This window comes from Crocodylus siamensis, chromosome 4 (assembly GCF_052110815.1).
Source record: "Crocodylus siamensis isolate JL-2025a chromosome 4, ASM5211081v1, whole genome shotgun sequence".
Classification (NCBI taxonomy): domain Eukaryota; kingdom Metazoa; phylum Chordata; order Crocodylia; family Crocodylidae; genus Crocodylus; species Crocodylus siamensis.
The window spans coordinates 126,232,904-126,249,376 of NC_143398.1; the positions used below are offsets into that span (position 1 = coordinate 126,232,904).

The 16,473-nt window shown below is 43.1% G+C and overlaps 1 protein-coding gene across 16 annotated transcripts in view; it reads left to right on the forward strand.

Annotated features, from left to right (window-relative positions):
- Window positions 1–16,473, forward strand: part of PPFIBP1 (PPFIB scaffold protein 1) — a 207,340-nt gene that overhangs the window by 171,153 nt on the left and 19,714 nt on the right. For 12 of the 16 annotated variants that reach the window (XM_090043702.1, XM_090043703.1, XM_090043700.1 and 9 more), the window contains 9 exons: window positions 2,735–2,795; window positions 6,350–6,379; window positions 7,509–7,680; window positions 9,910–9,942; window positions 12,719–12,860; window positions 13,301–13,429; window positions 14,197–14,347; window positions 15,745–15,856; window positions 16,041–16,129. In XM_090043702.1, coding sequence (XP_089899828.1) covers window positions 2,735–2,795; window positions 6,350–6,379; window positions 7,509–7,680; window positions 9,910–9,942; window positions 12,719–12,860; window positions 13,301–13,429; window positions 14,197–14,347; window positions 15,745–15,856; window positions 16,041–16,129 — 919 coding nt within the window. The remainder of the gene's footprint in view (window positions 1–2,734; window positions 2,796–6,349; window positions 6,380–7,508; window positions 7,681–9,909; window positions 9,943–12,718; window positions 12,861–13,300; window positions 13,430–14,196; window positions 14,348–15,744; window positions 15,857–16,040; window positions 16,130–16,473) is intronic. The other 4 variants (XM_090043707.1, XM_090043715.1, XM_090043714.1 and 1 more) reach the window with 1 other exon arrangement.

Below are 16,473 nucleotides of genomic sequence, written 5' to 3' on the forward strand. Positions count from 1 at the left end.
AAGGAGGCTAACGACAACAAGAAGAGGTTCTATAAGTAAGTTGTCCAGGAAAGAAGGACCAAGGAAGCTATGAATTCTCCATTAACAAGTCAGGGGGAACTCCTCAATCAGAATACAAAGCAGGCAGAGCTACTCAACAGCTACTTTGCCTCAGTCTTCACAAAAAAAGTTCAGCTGCCAATACCTAACAGGGATTATTTGGATAAGAAAGGGGGCAAGCTGAGAGAGGAGATAACAAAAGAGATGGTGAGAGAGCTTTTGTTGGGTCTGAATGAATTCAAGTCAGCAGAGCCAGATGAGCTTCATCCCTAGGTCCTGAAGGAACTGGCTAAGGAAATCTCAGAGCCCTTGGCAATGATTTTTGTGAAGGTGTGGGTGACAGGACAGATACTAGAGGACTGGAAAAGGGCCAACATGGTGCTCCTCTTTAAAAAAGGCAGTAAGGGAGGACCTGGGGAGCTACAGGCAGGTTAGCCTCACCTCAATACCTGGGAAGTTACTGGGGCATGTCCTAAACAAGGTCACCTGCGGGAAGAAGGGTTGACTGGAAGCAGGCAGCATGGATTTATGAAAAACAAGTCACGTCAAACACACCTGATCTCCTTCTTTGACAAAGTAACTGTTTGGGTTGATGAAGGCAATGCTGTGGATATAGTGTATGTGGACTTCAGCAAAGCTTTTGTCCAGGTCCCACATGACCGTTTCATAAACAAATTGGAGAAATGTGGACTGAATAAAACTACTACAAAGTGTATCGATAACTGGCTCAATAGCTGCAAGCAAAGGGTAATTATTCATGGGTCCATGTCAGAATGGCAGAAGGTTTTGAGTGGAGTCCATAGGGGTCTGTCCTCGGGCATTCCTTGGAATGCATCAATAAAAACATTAGGGGTAAGACACAGGAGGTGATAGTGCCTCTCTACTCAACACTGGTTAGGCCTCATCTGAATTACTGTGTGCATTTCTGGGCTCCATATCTTAAAAAGGACATGGAGAAGTTTGAGTGGGTCCAGAGGCAGGCAACAAAGATGGTTAAGGACTTGGAAGGCAAGTTGTGTGAGAGGCTGAAAGAGCTATGCATGTGGAAAAGGTTCATCTTGTGGGAAAGGTGTTTAAGAGGGGACATGATATCAGTCTTCAAATATTTGAAGGGCTGCCATAAAGAAGAGGTAAAGCACCTTTCCTTTCTTGCTGCAGAGAGGAGGACACAGATTAATAGTCTGAATTTGCAGCAAAGTAAATTTAGATTGGATATCTGGAAAAACTTCTTTGCTGTGAGACAGTGGAATAGACTGCCTAGGGAAGTTGTGGACTCTCCATCACTGCAGGTGTTCAAGAAGAGGTTGGACAGCCCCTGATCAGGGATGATCTAGGCATAGCTATGCTTATTTTCTACCATGGGTATTTCCCATGCTTTTGGCTTCACAGGTTGCTCCTGTTCTCCCCCTTTGCCCCTTTTTCTGATATACATGTCAGGGTGATTTTTAAACCTCCCCAGAAGCGTGGGGTATTTGCTACAGCTAAGGTTGGGGACTTCAACTGGGGTGTGCTGATTCTTCTACTAGGAGTGAAGCCAGAGGTTCCTAGCTAGAAGTTCTTGTCCTTCTGCTCGGGGTCAGACCAATTACCGTATTTGGGGACAGGAAGGAATTTTAACCCATGGTCAGATTGGTATGGGCTGTGGGGATTTTTGCCTTCCTCTGTAGTGAGGGTGAGGGAGCATGGTCCTCTACCTGGAACCTCTTGAGTGCATACTGACAACATTTTATAGAAGCAGGGCATTGGCTGCTGTGGTTTCCCCATTTTACCTATGGGTGTCAGGGTTGAGGGTAGTATTATGTAGAATTTAGATTATGGTTGGATGGGATGGTTTGGATAGGGAAGATTCTGCCTCAGTCAGGAGGTTGGACTAGATGATCTCTGGAGGTCCCTTTCAACTCTACTCTACTTCTTTATGACCTATACTGCTAAATATCAATAGTATATGCTAATGCACATACATGACTTGGCCTACATTTTTTTAAACTGCAATTAGGTAATATTTATTGGCAAGGATGCTAAAATTAAGTCGAATCCTAGTTCAGTGTTTTTCAAATGTTTAATGTGGTCTTAAATTGGTATGTGCATTTTCCTTTTTGACTCTAATCCTGAAGTAGGTTGGCTTTTTCCAGCCCCTCTGTTTTTGATACAGTCCCAAAATAGGTAACTTTTCCCTTCTTTTAAAATAGTTGTTTTTATGCTTTACAAATACATATATTTTAAAGTATTATTTCAGCTTGGGAGAATGTTTAATGTCCCGGTATATGGCATTCATGAAATCTATATACAAAACAGGCATTTTTGCTGGATACATATAGGAAGATTAAACAATGAAAACAGCAAATTATGCATGCAAACCCAGTTTGGTTCATGTAAACCCATTTCAGTTAACATTTTTTAAATATTATTTAAACTGAGAAGCAAAGAATTTGGGAGCTAAGTATCCTGTCAGTACAATATTGGCTCTTCCTCTTTCATTCAAACACAGCGATTATGACATGGAAGATCTATCTCATTGCAGTGCCTAACTGAAGTACAGGAGTTTTGAGCAATGCAGTGATTGCCTCAACTTTGCTTTGACCATTTTAAATGATATAGTAACAAACTATGTAGGCTTTTACTTTAAAATACACTCAGTGTTGAAGCATAGTTCATAGCAGGTGATGCAACATTTTAATGTCTTATGTTGTTTTAGAACTTCAGCCCTGCAGAAATCCAGCAGTCTGGACAGTTTGAAGAAAGAGACATCACAAGTGGTTGGTTTTGTTTTTATTGTGTTTCCCCTTGAGATTGGAGACCAGCTTTTCTTGTTACTCTTTGTGGTCCTTTTGAGTGCCTCAGGACTAAAATCTGGCTGAGAATACCTAGGGGATGGGAAAAATCCCTGAGATGGTATAATGCCATTGGTACTGCTCTGTCGCAGTTGTAAAATCCTCTGCATATTAGTGAAGGAGAAAATCTGTCCTGGATTATTTAGGCATCTGTCTTTTTTGTGTAGTGAGAATTTACAAGAGACAATCTCCTGCCCACCCAAGCTGTGTCTTCACTAGATGAGAAGGAATGTTCTTAACTTGAAAAAACCCACAGGAAAAGCCTAATGGAAACAAGGCAATCTGTTGTTTTCACCCAAGTTATCAGATCAGTTAAGGCAAAATACAGCCCATGGACTGCATCCAGCCTGCCATGCCATTCTGTTTGGCTTGTGGGGCCCCTAGAAATTTTTTAAAAATTAATATTAATTTGCCTCTGACTCCTGTCAAAAGTGACAGGAGGGAAGCCACAGCAGGCTCCTGGAAGAGCAGGGCCCGCCTTGTCTGGCCTCCCCAGCTGGAGGGACCATGAGGCTGTTCTTGCCTGTGCCGGGGCAGGAAGCTCAGGTAAGAGGTGGGGGGGAGCACGCTGGTCCCCGTCTGGCCACGGGGTGGGGGGCTGGGAGCGACACAGCATGCGGGAGCCAGCACTGGTGGGGCTCAGAGCGCGGTGGCTCCCCTCACTCCCTGCTGGGGTATTCCAGCCGGGCTCTGTAGAACCCAGGCAGCTGCGCCCTGGGCTTCTGCCACCCTGCTCTGGGCCCCATTGGCACTGGCTCCGGGGCACCGCCTGGCTGTCACTGGCTCCCAACCCCCCTGGGGGTAGCACGGGGGCTGCCTGGGGCTTCTGAGGGCAGCATGACCCGGTAGGGACATGGCCTGGGGAGGCAGTGTAGAATTTCCATCCCATGCTTGAGGCTTGGGGCAGCAATGGCCTGGCTGCCCCCACAAAGGGAGGCTCCGGTGGGTGCTGCCACTCTGGAAGGAAGGCCTCGGTCCCCTGCCCTACAGGGGCCCAGCAGCAGTTCGCTCTCCCCAGCCCCAAGATGGGTGGGGAGGCTGTGAAAGGAGCAGAAACGGAGCTGCGACTGTTTTTCTGCTCCAGAAGTTCCTGCAGCTGCGAGGAGCCCAGGAGCCCTGGGGAAGCTCCTGGCTGGCCCTGGGGGCAGCACGGGTCATCTCCCGAAGCTGCTGGGGGTGGCATGACCTGGCAGGGTCCTGGCCCAGGGCATGGGAAGCTTGGGGAGGCTGCAGGAGCTTTCAGAGGCAAAAAGGAGCTGTGGCTTCAGCTCCTGGAGCAGCCTCCCTGCCTGTCTTGGGGATAGGGGGGTGAGCTGCTGACAAGGCCATTGGGCCCCTGTTGGGGGGCGGGGACTGGGCCATTACCCCAGGGTGGTGTTAACCCCTGGGCCACCCGTGGTGGGGGCAGGCAGGCCTCTGCTGCTTCAAGCCTCAGGTGCACGGTGCAAGTTCTGTACCACCTCCTTGGGCTTTCCGCATCCTGGGCCACATCCCCACTGACTCATGCCACCCCCTGTGACTCCAGGCACTGCCCTCCAAGCCTGACAGGCCTTTCCCTGGCAGCAGGAGCCGACACACGGACACAGACACACCTCCCCACAAACCCCACATCCACCCATACCCCGCAACACCACTGCACACCCCACACAGTATACAAGAATAAGACTACATTTTGAGCTATTATGCAGTCTTTTCGACATATAAATCACAAACACACAGGTATCAAGACAAAAATATATTTTTAATTGAATTAAAATATAATATTATGGGTATTTGATTTTTAGTACATAATTTTTTATTCCTGGTTCTAAGATGGCAAACCCTCTTCTCCCAAGGAGTACTTCCAGGGGCAAGGGGAGGGACTTCTGGTGGCAAGGGTCAGAGGTCAGGGGCAGGACTTCCAGTCCCAAGATGGTCCAGGGGGTGGGGCACCTGTCAAGGGGTGGGGTTACCCATGTGGCCCTCGACAACTTGCTAAAACTTGCTAAGCAGCCCTCCACCCAAAATAATTGCCCACCTCTGCAGTAAAGGGTTGTGCGTGGTACTCGGTGCTGGCAGGGGCTGCTTGATGGGGCATATTGAAGAGCCTGTTAAACCTCTGTGGGAGGCAGTTGTCCCTGAAGGGGATTAAAGGGGGTGATAGTGTCCACTGGTGCAGAAGCTGGTGCCATGTGAGGGCAGCAGTGATGTGACTCTTCCATGCCCTGCTCTTTTCTCTGTCTTTTGCCTCCTTGCCCCCCAGTCTGTACCAGAGCGGGAGAGTACGACCCCTGCCACTGTAGCTACTTCTCCAGGGACTTGAATGCTGGACCCTCCCATCAGCTCCAAGAGCCAGGCTGCAAAAGTGCAGGCCCACATTTGCCTGCCCACCTACCCACAGCAGAACACACCTCCTGGAGCATAAGTGTGGGCAGCACAGGTGTTATCAGGGTTAGGGGCTTCACTTTTCAGCACAACTCATTTTCTTTCTCCCCCCATGTTCCTGAAGCTGGTGGGAGGGACATACTGCTGGAGTGTTGGGGCAGGCACGGTGCCAGGCATGTGGAGAGGCTAGTGCTTACCTCCTCTCACAGGGGATAGTTGCCATAGCACCCCTTAAAGGATCTGGTGGCACCTGGCATCCTAGTTGAGAATCACTGAGCTTGAGACTGAAAAGTAATGTTTGAGCCCCTGTTTCATTGGGCACACAACCCAAAGAGCAGAGGAGTGGATATTTTTATCTACATGGCTTCCGCTCTGCCACATTCCTGCTCTGAGTCGGCTCACGCCACTCTACCGCTTGCTGCACTCAAGAGAGTTCATGTGACTAATTATATCATTTTGAAAATAAACAGTCTCAGCCAAATTTCCTTGTCAAGTAAAGAAACTTCCTCTGCAAACAGGCTATGAACAGTTTGCCTAAAAACTCCTGCAGTGGGCTCCTCATGAAGGCTAGTTCCACTCTTCTACTTAGGGAAGACAGGTGCAAGTCAACCAAAGCTCCACTGCAACAAAGAAGCCAAAGGCAGAACAGTCCTGCAGACTAAACTCTCATTTAACCTGAAAAAGGTCTCCCTTACAAGAGCTTAGAAGTGTCCCAGTGATGGACAGTGAAAAATATTTATCTTTTGTAACTGAAACTAGATGGGTGGGTCAGATTAGAGTTACGCTCTACTCACCTCCCCAAGATTAGATAAAATTGTTCTGGTAATGCTGTTTGACAGAGCAGCAAAAAGGGAAAATATCTCATAAGTTATTGTTGCATTTCAGTCCCAAATAAGAACTATATTATGAAGTCCATGGGGAATGATGTGTGTGTACGAGGGTGAGGGGGGAAATAAAGAAGGGAGTTGATTGATTGGTAAGATATACTGTGCCTGAGAGGTGTTTTTTGTTTGTTGGTTTTGTTTTGCTTAGAATTCAGCTATTTGTAACTGTAATGAATTAGAGATGCCTGTTGTAACTAAGGTTTTAAACTTTCCTCAATCTTTCCCAAACAGGACAAAGAACCTGTGCAGGAGCCAGAAGAGGTAATTTGTGTGTGTCTACATAAAGTCATGCAGAAGGTGGAATGTGTGTTTTTTTTCAGTAGCTTAGCTTCGTTAACCATTCAGTGTCAGAGTTTGTAAGAGGGAGGAGCAGACCTGCAAATAAGATGGTGGAGTGTGATTCAAAGAATATCTTATCTTCTTCTCCATTTGTTTTGTGAGGTTTTTTTTTCTCCCACTTCTTTTTGTCTCTTCACATGTGTCCTGTTCTTTCTGTCTGCCTGAGAATGATTAAAGTTACCTGCTAATTACTGTTTTTCTCCAACAGCTCCTGCTTTTAAAATATTGGCAAAGCTGGCCCTCCAATTTTGTTGGTAGCTTTGTATTTTGAATGTTGTATCTTAGAAACCTTCCAGGTTCAAAGTATTGCAGTAAAGTTGCTAATTTTTTTACAGTGGGTGCTATTAAGGAGTCAGCATTTGTGAACAATTACTATGCAGTGATAGCTAACATGTGGCAGCTATTCACTATTCTCTAATGAGGAAAGCATCATAGGTGCTACTTTTTGATGATGACTATGTCCTATTAGTAAAAAAGGAATTGTCTGTGTTTGAGATGGATTCACCTCAGTCATCAGTCAGATGGCTAGAGAGAACGAAGTTAAAATAGCATATGACTAAAAACTCAGAAAACAGAAAAGCTAACGTCCTGATTAGTGTTCTTTACATTTTAAAAAATATCAGGTAGAGTTGGAGTGGTGTTGTAGTCGTGATGGTCCAGGAAGTACACAAGACACAAGTATCAAAACAGAAAGACTTTCTCATTTCTTGCTTCTCAGTGTTTCTACAAGCATTCATAGAAACTGAAAGTTAAAAGGAGACGAGAGAGCTTGGAATCTCAAGCCTGTGTGAAGATGTTTTTGTGTATTACCATATCTTAAGGTGCCGCCTTTATTACCCCAGAAACTTTGTAGCGGATGCATTTTACTCTTGAAAGGGCAGTCTAAATTGTTCTAAGTCCTGATCATATTCAACTGAATATCTTTTTCTATATTTTATCCCACTGCCCTATTCTCACAGTGGAAAAGCTGCCACATGGCTTTTCAGCATTCGGTGTTCTTTTTTGGAGCACTAATGCTGAGTCCTGAAGACTTCTTTCCCTGTCTGTTCAGAATAAAGCTCCAGCAGAAGGTGGTAAATTTGGAAACCTCCCTCCAAAATCCCCAACTCAAGGTAGCATCGGAGAGGAGGACAGTTTTGGCACACGTAAAGCCAGATCTTCATTTGGCCGAGGCTTTTTCAAGATAAAAAATAACAAGAGGACAGCAAGCGCCCCCAATTTGGGTAGGTACCATACACCTGAGCACCTTTCCAGGGTATTTTTTCCTGATTAGAAAGATTAGCCATTGCAAATGCTAGTGGGCCAACCACAGTCTGACTCAAAGATATTTTTCCAAGTAGAAATGCATTTCAAATAATGCAGAAACCAGTGGCCACACCACAACAGTGCAGGCGCAGGTATTACCGTCTCAGACCAGCGGGTCCTGACCTTTCTGCTGTACTGGAAAGTGCTGATTCCAAGTGTTAGTTTACATTACAAAAATGCAAAAATCAACCTGCATCTTTTTTGTCCTGTTTTACCTTTATCTTAGAGTTCATGAGGCTCTTAGATGTTTGAGTAGAGAGAGTAATACATCTACCTTGCATACACATGCACACTATATTTTAATGTATGTTTATGGATTGTTTGAATATTAATGATTGGGACTGGATTGACTGTCAGAATGGAATATCAAGGGCCCATCTGACATTCTACTTTTAGAGGCAGGATACCCTTCTTGAAATTTCCATTTGTTTCTGTAACTTGATAATACTTCCATATTGAAATGAAACAAGTAATACCATGGACATATTGCAAGGAGAACTTAGGCAGCTTAGGACACCTATCCACATGCCCAGTGCCTGCTCCAATGCATTCTAATTACAGTGTGTTGGAGCAGGCTTGATTAATAGTCTGCTGGAGAGTGCTAATTAGCACCCTCCAACAAAAGTCTCAGCATCACATGTATTCAGTGTCCCCATGCTTCAAAATGGCAGTGGGGGGTGCTTTAGCTTGTCAAGTGAGCTTTAGTTAAAGCACCCTGTGCTTCAAAATGGAGGCGGGGGTGCTGAATACATGAGATGTTGCGGGTGCTTTAATTAGTGGCTCCCAAGAGCGGCTCTAATTAAAGCGCCCCATCCCTCTCCCACACTGGAACAGCTGTAAAGACGTCTATAGAGACATACCTGCAGTAGCACCTGTCCAAGAGCAGTCTTTCTATCCTTTTAATAAAAACACCAGCAAAATTTCTGCATCTGAAAAGCATCTACCCACTTAGAAGTTTCATTTCACCTTGAGAAGGGGAGAGTATCTTCATCCTTCAGCTTAACTGAGTTTTAATTGTCACCATTTGGAGCAGAATAGACATTTGCTTTTATTACACAGAGGTCATACCAGACCTTTTGCTCATTGGAGATTATCCACTGGAGCAAATTATCGGGGGAGAGAACTGGGTTGTGGTGTCTCCATCATTGTCTAACCTGCACTTAGAAACTATCAAAGATGTTGCTCAAAAGAGGAGGGACAATAGAGACAGATGGACCAAGACTGGACTGGTCTTGAGACCTTGGGCAGTTTCACAAGGAAGATGAACTATGCTGTGCTGAACCCCAGTGAGCAGTGTCACCCTATTTTGGTTTGCCTTCATAGATAGGCATGTGTTTTACTGCTGTGTTAGGAAGACTCTCACCAGGCAAAACTTGTGTTACAGCAGCAGTGACAGATATGATCCAGCATCAAGTAATGGAGTTGTATTACATGAACCCTTGATGTCCCTTTCAGCTCTGTTTTCAATGATTCATCGATCCACAGCCATATTTTTCTTTCTCCCCCATATAATATAGAAATGTATTGGTCTGCCTGGAACAGATTTAGAGTCCATTTGGATGATTAGACCAAACTGTCTCATCTCTAATTGTAATCACTTCCTTGTCTGATCTCTGCAATGGAACAAAAAAATGCAATTGTTAAATAAGCCTTGCAAGCTGAAAGCAGTGGGGTCTCATGGTTCCAGCAGAAGATAGTGATGGGGTTTCTGGTCTTGTGTTTACTGTACGAATTGAGGAAAGTCCCTTATTTTGTTCGTGTTTCATTGGATCTATCCGTATAACTGATGTCATGATATTTACCTTCCTCACTGGTGTTTTGTGGGGAACAACCACAATGTATTATTAATAGAGATGCAGTATATTATTCTTTGTACGAAGACTGGAATCATCTGGATGTTTTCACCCTTCTTCAATATAACTTCGCTGTGTTAATTTTTGGTGGTGGTAGTGGTGGTGGGGAATGCATTGGTGATGCTAATCTCTGTGGATTCAGTGCCATGTGTGATGCATGTGTCTATCATAATGCTCTCCCCTTGTCTTGTATTTTTTGTAATGTGAGTTTTGATATGTGTTTTACTTTGTCACTCTGCGTGTTCTCTCCCATTGTGCTGCTTGTGGTTATGTGCATTATTTGGATATCTGAAGATCGCAGTCGAAGTGCAAGCGCACCTACCTTAGGTATAGTAGTCTTGCATGTCTGCCTGTACAACTGCTGCATAGTGATTGCTGCTAACAGCTGGTTTTGACCATGCACTCATAAAGCAGAGCTAGAAACAATATCCATCACTGAAAGAATCTTTTTTCATGTAACGTCTGCCCACTACTAAAAGTCTGCTGCACTGTTCCATGATTACTACTCATCAGATGTTACAGTAAAAGATTAACTTGCCTCTGAACATGAGTATACCCATTGACCCAAACAAGAAGTTAGGGAATGAAAGATAGTGGTTTAAGTTTACCTATATTTACAGAGGTATAGCCGTACATTCTACTGACTGTTGTAGTAACTTCATGGTTATTAAGGTCAATGTATCTGTCTTCTCATCCAATTTGGAGAGTCTGAAATGCAGCTTGAATCTTGAAAATACTGGCCAGATTTTCCTTAAGCTAACAAGCACTGTGGAGAAGGATGCATAGTTTTTCTTTCTTGCTGAAATAATTAAGGAAGAAATGAATGTAATAAACGTAAGAGAGTTTTTGCAGAAAGAAAGGGAGACTGATCAGTCTAATCAGGTCATTAAACGCCCTTCTGGAAGGTGCTCAAATACTGACTGTGCTGATGATTGGGGCAGAGCAACTGAAATGGAATGGAGCATTCTGCCTTCATGTATGTACATGTTACCTGACACCAGTTGGAGTAATTGAAAGTAGATGCGACTCTAGCAGATGACAGGAGAAGTGGTCTCTCTTCCCTGTCTCAACCCCATTTGCATCCATAATGTCACTTCCATAAGACATCTATTCTAAAGTCTAGTGGGGTTTCTCATCCCTGTCTTGACCCCATTGGTGTCTATAATGTCACTTCCATAAAGCTTCTATTCCAAAGTGTAGTGTCAATGCTTGAAGAACAAATGCAAGGAGCACTCATTCTAGAACCATAAAATCCCTGCAAATTCATTCATCATTGTCTTGATAGTCACTATCAAGAATACAGTTGAAATGTACAAGTTCTTTTCTCAGGCCATTTCTTTAAAAATTGCTCACAAAGTAGCACTGTCCTCCAGCAACAGGCTATCCTATCTGGCTTTCAGTAAAGCTCGAAGTGCTCAGAAAACACACACAAAAACAAAGGATATACCTTTGGCTGAGGCATCTAAACTTTGCCCAGCCACGTGTCATGCTGGCTAATTTTTAGGAATCATGGGACTATGTCTGACTTTCATTAATTGGAGCCAGTGCAGCCACCTTCATCATTAACTCTGAAGTGTAAGGGCACAGATACTTGCATAACGTACTCCAGTTTGACCCAAGTAATTTGAACCTGCTGTATTGTCTTGCTAGTGGTGAGATATTTATATCCCACCCTCTCCAGAGAGCCTCAGGGTGGCTATCAATAAATGACAACCCACAAAGAAAAAAAACAGTAGAGTCCCCAAATGGCAGCCCAGAACTTGAAAACTATGCTCGCACTCCCACTTCCTTTGAAAAGGTCTATTTAAAAAGAATTTATTTAAAAAAAAATGGGGCCTGTAGGTTCACACCTAAGTGAAAGGTAAGGACAGGATCTACAAGCTACACTATGGGTCTCCATTTGGCTGCATTTCAGTCATGGCTGTTTCACCTAGTCAAACTCACGCAGTAGGTTTATGCTTGTTACTTGCTCTTTTGTTGTAAGCTTCCTTTTAGCAAATACGTGATGGTAAACAAACTCCTGCTGATTTTCTTTGCCTGTAGCTATCTGGCATTTGCTAGTGCATCTCTGCTTAAGTAGAATGTTAGATTCTTCAGTTGTGTCTTTTAAAACTGTCTTTTGTTTGTTTGTTTGTTTTCTTCATTTTTATAGTTGTGTCAACTACATTCTCAAGACAGCAGCCTTTCTGTTTGCCCTGACTGGCTGTGAAGTCTTAAGAGAATCTTTTTATTTTTAAAGACCTAACATGATAATCATGGATGGAGTAGTATCCCTAAGCCAGGAAAGATACTGGATACATTCATCCTGTGACACTTAAGAAAGAAACAATGGTTTTTAGTCTGAACAAAGCCCAAAAGATTGTGGTGCATGCTTGTAAAAAGAGCAGAATGTTCCATTATGTGCAGAAGAATAAATGCCGTCTTTTCCCAGTAACATTCTTGAGATGGAAGGAGTTGGTGGTTAGAATTTACTAGATGGACATCTAATGAGATACTGCATTTTGTGACGAAGGGACATTGGTAAGAAAGACTTCTGTAGTGCTTAGGGCATCCTGGAGCTTACTCTGCCATGCTGTTGACCTGCTGCAGAGCTTCCTGTGCCTCAGCATAGCTATAAGCAAAATGGCTATAGTAACAATTCTTGAACAGGTGATTAAAGAACATAAAGTATACATTTTGTGTATTGCCAGTTTGCAAGTGCAAGGTGTAGGCAGGAACATGGGCAACTGGTGCCTCCCATGTCTGGGGGGGGGCACCAGATTGCTGACCAGGGTGGTCCCCCAGCAGCTGATCACCAAGTGCGGAACCACCAGCGGCGAAACCAGAAGTACACCTCTGCCGACACTTCCAGTTTCGCACCTGGCACTTCCAGGGGATGCGCGGCCAATCTCAGGGGGTACACATGCACCCACGTGCACCCCCTACACATCACCAGTAGACAGGAACGTGTTTTTAGGTTTTGTCTCTTTTGGACCCCCTCTACTTTTAAATTGATCGTTCACTTCAATTCTGGCGAGAGTTGGATTCAGCAGTGTGTTCATAGAGCATAATGCAGGGAAAGTACTGCAAAGGTGAAGTGTTACTGGCATTTGTTTTCTAATAGCTGAAACAGAGAAGGGATCTGCAGATCACTTGGATCTGGCTGGTTTGTCCCCTCAGCCAAAAGAAACCGATAGTGTGCAACTGTCTCCATCTTCACCTGACTCCAAAAAGAAGGCCAGAGGAATCAAGAAATTATTTGGAAAGTAAGTAAACTATGAGAGGTGATCATTCTTGATAGCTGCATCACTAGGGGGACTGTCAGTAGGACACAGACACCAGAAACCCAGCTCAAGCTGGATATGGGCAAAGTGGTTGCCATTTGAAAGCTGCTGAGTGAAATAAGCTGCTGGTCTCAGTGTAGCAACTAGTGAACTCCTTCTCATAGAATCTCCCCAAGGCTTAGCATGTTTTTAGTGCTTTCTGGTTCTCACTCATCCTTTCTGCACCTTCCCCCTCCCCCCCCCCTCCCCAGTCTAGTAGCTGTAGTGTAGTGTGACCAGTGTGCAGGCAAAACGGTGAAAAATGTATTGTGGTTTAGTTCACAGTTTGTCAGTATACTCTGTGGTTGCAGTAATAGAGGAATTGGTTTCGCTGTTATCATGTGTGATGCAGTGTTAAATAGTGCTTTCCCTCCTTTGTTTAGACTCAGAAGAAGTCAGTCTACCACATTTAACCCAGAGGATATATCTGAGACAGAGTTCAAAAGAGGAGGGACAAGAGCGACAGCTGGACCAAGACTGGGCTGGTCTCGAGACCTTGGACAGTCTCACAAGTAAGATGAACTATGCTGTGCTGAACCCAAATGAGCAGTGTCACCCTATTTTGGTTTGCCTTTATAGAAAGGCATGTGTTTTACCGCTGTTAAGAGGATTCTCACCAGGCAAATCTTTTGTTACAACAGCAGTCATATTGGTAGTCAGTAGGCATACCGAGATTCTAAGGATGTTATTACCCTTTTGGAGAGCGGGGCTAGGAATTTAAGTGTGGCCCCAGCAATGAAGTTCATGTGGGTATGCTGTGTGCCTGTGCCTGAGGGTAACCTTAGTAGTGGAAGTTTGATGTACATGCCTTCAGGGAGAGAGACAAAGGGAACTGTTCACGAGTGTCAGCCCACATGCATTTTGAGCAATGCTTCATTCATTGTCATTAAACCAAAGCTTGATATGGTTCCCTTTCCTTATCTTCTAGTACACTGGAATATCTGTGGGGATTGTGAAACTACTATTATGATATACAAAATATTTTAGTAATATTTTAAAGATTAAGCCATCCTGGAGCATGAGGCTGCTTCTGCAGCATGGTTGTCATTGGGCCTATGGATTGGCCAATCTTAGGGTCCCATTTTGGTAGGTGTGGCAAGTAATGAACGTATGTAATAAATAGTCCGTGGCCCAAAGGGCTTACAAGACAAAAAAAAATTCAAAAAAAAAAGCACAGATGCAGACTCTCCCAGCTATGGCTATAGCTCTGAAACCCCATTGAATTTGTTATATTTTATTTTTCTAATAACATTTGAAAAACGGTTGTCCTCTACTTTAGTGACCTGGATATGCCATTTGCTAAATGGACAAAGGAGAAAGTTTGCAGCTGGCTTCAGGACCAGGGTTTGGGTTCATACATAAATAATGGCAAACAGTGGATACTCTCTGGGCAAACCCTCTTGCAAGCTTCTCAGCAAGACCTGGAAAAGGTAAGAAGTTAAAAGAAATATTTATATTGAAGTGAAAGTAAGCTTTTCATTTGTGTATCTAAATTAGGGTTATTCAGTGCAAAAATTAAAAGACGGTGATATAAAATGAAACAAATCAGCTTTACATTCCTGATTTATTATTAATATTTGATGGCGAGTTAAAAAAAGGTGCCCTTGAGGGTATTTAAATGTGTGGTCTAACTGCAGTAGTCTGTTGGCACATAAACTTGTTTTTCATACCAGACATTTAAATCACTTGTTAAAATAGAGATTATGGTTTTGGCTAGCCTGTTATAAATAACTGTGTAAGGCAGTTACGATGATTTGGTAGCAATTTGTCTTCGCTCAGCCCAGGTAAGAATGACAGCGTAAGTGCAATGCCCTAGAATCAGATTCTCAGTGTGTATAATTATAGTTATGAAGTTAACTGTGCCTCAGGTTTTAAACTCTGTAGTGGAGCCGGGGGAGGACCTTGTTATTTGTTAGAGTTTATTTTGGTCCAAAATGAAGCTGTGTTGAATGGTTAATAATTTTGGTTGTCAACAAACAAGAAAAGCAAGCCTGGTGTCAGCCGACACCTCAGGAGATGTAAAATGTTGAATTAGCCCACTAGTTATACTAAACTGAGATTAGAAAGCGTTGGTGTGGACCTTACAGTGTCAATGAAGCATTCTGTTTCAGGTGTCAGTGTAAATCCTATATTTGCAAAGGTCCTGTGACAGCTGTACTTGCAGCAGAACTGGGCATGGCTACCATCAGGCATTGGGAAGCACTTATTTTTTTTAATGATTTAATACATTTGATAAATAACACCTATAGAACACTTTGTTTTTCAGAGCACGTTAGAGCTATAAACTAGTTAATTTTCACAGTTTTCTTTGCCTAAATGCAAGGTAGGCAATTAAATGCATTGAACCTTAAAATATTAAGTTGACTATTATAATTTAGTATGATTTAGCATGATTTCCTTATACTGTGTAAGATTACTGGAACTAAATTAAAGTATCAAAATGCACTAAATCCTAAATAAGTGGCCTGGTTTTCAGAAGGGCTGGGCACTGGCTTTCTGTTGACATCCAAAGGCATAATGGGTACTCTGCAAACATTAGACTATGCTCTTTTAGGTACTTCATTACGGATTTAGGTTTCTAAATGTAGATACAGATTTAAGACCAAATTCTGTCCTCTGATACGTGTGTTTGTTACGTATCCGAGGACAAGCTTTTGTCTTTTATTGTTAGGATTGAAGTACTGATTCGTTTGTTTGTTTGTTAGTTTATTTATTTATTTTTGAAATGGTAAAATGTTTTCTAGCTATTTTTACTGTTTTGATTCTCAGCAAATCATTATGCAATTAAATTGGCAATTAAGGGGTTGATGATTCTTTATCTTTGCAGGAACTCGGGATAAAGCATCCACTCCATCGAAAAAAACTTCAGCTTGCTCTTCAGGCACTCGGGTCTGAAGAAGAAAACAGTCATGGAAAACTGGATTATCACTGGGTCACCAGTAAGATTTTATTCCATCCTAAAATATTAGTATCCCAAGACAATGGCTGGGAGCTTAGAACAGAAGGGAACTTGGGAGTTTTGTGAACACCTGAGAGTAAAAAATAACACAGAGAGTGTTGATTAGCTACATGACTGCCGTTAGTCCAGAGATGGTTTGGCATAATAATATGTTTGTTTTGTAGGGTGGTTGGATGATATTGGACTTCCCCAGTATAAAACTCAGTTTGATGAAGGGAAGGTAGATGGTCGAATGCTGCATTATATGAGTGTAGTAAGTAAATAGCATTTTTTTCTGGCATCTTGTGCATTTAAAAAAAAAAAATGACAGCTCAGAGCGGCTCATCAGAGACTAAGCAACTATGTGGTAACTATTTGAGCTTAAATTGTATGCCTGTGCAGGGATGTCTATTCCTGCCAGAAGTCCTACTTGGAAGGTTTCAGGTCAGATGTAAGTACCTTGTGGTGGTTCTATATATGAATGACTTTCACAGCATGTGACCAGAATTGTAATATGGAGGATAACCATTATGAAAGAAACTTGGAGGATGAATTCCATTTGCTTTTACAAAACTGAGAATGATAAAAATAACATATTGTGCATGAAATCCTGTTTAA